We start from the raw sequence: 1,586 nt of genomic DNA on the forward strand, positions 1-1,586 counted from the left end.
TGTGTTCTCTTTTATTATAATTTTCAGTCAAGAGTAATGCCACATTTCCCGCTATGACTTTATATATTTTGAACTTTACTTTGTATGACTATACACGGAATTCCATGTCGACTTCATATCTGAATGAAGTTAGACTCTAGAACTGTTTGTCGTGTGACAGTATTACAAAAACGGTTGTAAATGCAGGGTTGCATCTGCTATCAAGTGCTTTTGATTTATAAAAATGTCTTTTCTCCTTTATGCTAAGTACACTTATGAGTGAAAAATATATTTTGATGATGGGCAGATAGTAGCCATGGGTTCCATGCTATAATAAAAGGTAAGATAGGGAATAGGAAGAATTGTTGCTGCGGGAATGTGCTTGCATTAAAAGACATTTTGAAAGTTCAGTGAGTATAACTGACACTATTTATGAAATGATCAGGAAATGTGGCCAAAGGTATGTTTCCTTGTTTTGAAAAAACAGCGAAAGTTGAAATGAAGGTTTAGTAGGGCATATGAGGTCATGATGGTAGGTTTTCCCATTTTTCTAATCCTTTGTAGATAATTGTGTATTAAGTAATGTTAGACGATATACCACACCCACTGTACAGGTGTACGTATACGGATTTCGACTATTCTGTTAATCAAACTTCAACAATTATTTTATGTGTAAGCAAGCGAGTGCGAGTACTTATATATCTGTATCGTAATAAAATGAAATATCTAGAGATATAGATTTATTTTTTTGTAAATTTGCAAAGAGTATTGCTAGTTTCAAGTGCTTTTTAATAATAATAGCGAGGGGCATCATGATCTGGAGCCGCGGCTGCTGCAGCTGCCTGTAGATTGTACAGGCGGAAGAAATCAGCCTTGGCGGCGGCCACGGCGGCCGTGTCACCAACTGGAGCTGGTGCGGCGCCGTAGGTGAGAGCGGAGTGGTGGGTGGCGGGCGCTGCTACGCTGACGTGCACCGCCGGCGTGGCATGATGGTAAACGGGAGTACCGTAACGGTACGCGCCCACGGCAGCCAGTTGGGCGTTGTATGCCTGGAAGAAGGCATTGCGTGCAGCGGTTACCTCGTAGGTATCAGATACCGGGGTGATGGTACCGTCGACGCCCGCCGGGACGGTGGCTGCCACAGGTCCTGTCCATTTCCTCTGGTAAGGGGCGCCGTACACGCCGTAACCTCCGTAGGTGGCCTGCCAGGTGGAGGCGGAGCACACTCCCAGCACTGCCAAAATTACCTAAGAAAAAATATTTAGAATTTTTTTTCATGTATGATTTTCTGTTGTCATTTCTGAGGCCAATTGCATCAGGCACACAAAACAATCTATTCAGGAACCAAATTTCAGTAAAAGTTACCAGAGATTTCATGATGTCCTGTTTCGCCTGTCGTGAGTCGTACTGCATGGCTCTTGCCTCGTGCACAGTATTTATAAGACCTGCATCAGTGCGACTCTGGTGGGCGTGGCTTGACCCTGAATCAGCTGAGGAAGAGAAGTAGTCTTAGCCAACAATTGTCTTCAGATTACTCCATATCCTGATGACTACTGTTATCTCAAATTTCCATGTTTTCTTAACATTCGTAGGGATTGACCGAGCCC

General features: G+C 43.4%; 1 protein-coding gene across 1 annotated transcript; it reads right to left on the reverse strand.

Annotated features, from left to right (window-relative positions):
- Positions 1-706: 706 nt before the first annotated feature.
- Positions 707-1,580, reverse strand: LOC119593276 (cuticle protein CP1499-like). Its single transcript, XM_037942206.1, has 2 exons — positions 1,345-1,580; positions 707-1,226 (listed from the first exon to the last, which is right to left on the reverse strand). The coding sequence occupies exons 1-2, from the start codon at positions 1,390-1,392 to the stop codon at positions 768-770; spliced, it is 507 nt and encodes a 168-aa protein (XP_037798134.1). The 5' UTR covers positions 1,393-1,580; the 3' UTR covers positions 707-767.
- Positions 1,581-1,586: the final 6 nt, after the last annotated feature.

The sequence above is a fragment of the Penaeus monodon genome, chromosome 32 (assembly GCF_015228065.2).
Source record: "Penaeus monodon isolate SGIC_2016 chromosome 32, NSTDA_Pmon_1, whole genome shotgun sequence".
In the NCBI taxonomy this organism is placed as follows: Eukaryota; Metazoa; Arthropoda; class Malacostraca; order Decapoda; family Penaeidae; genus Penaeus; species Penaeus monodon.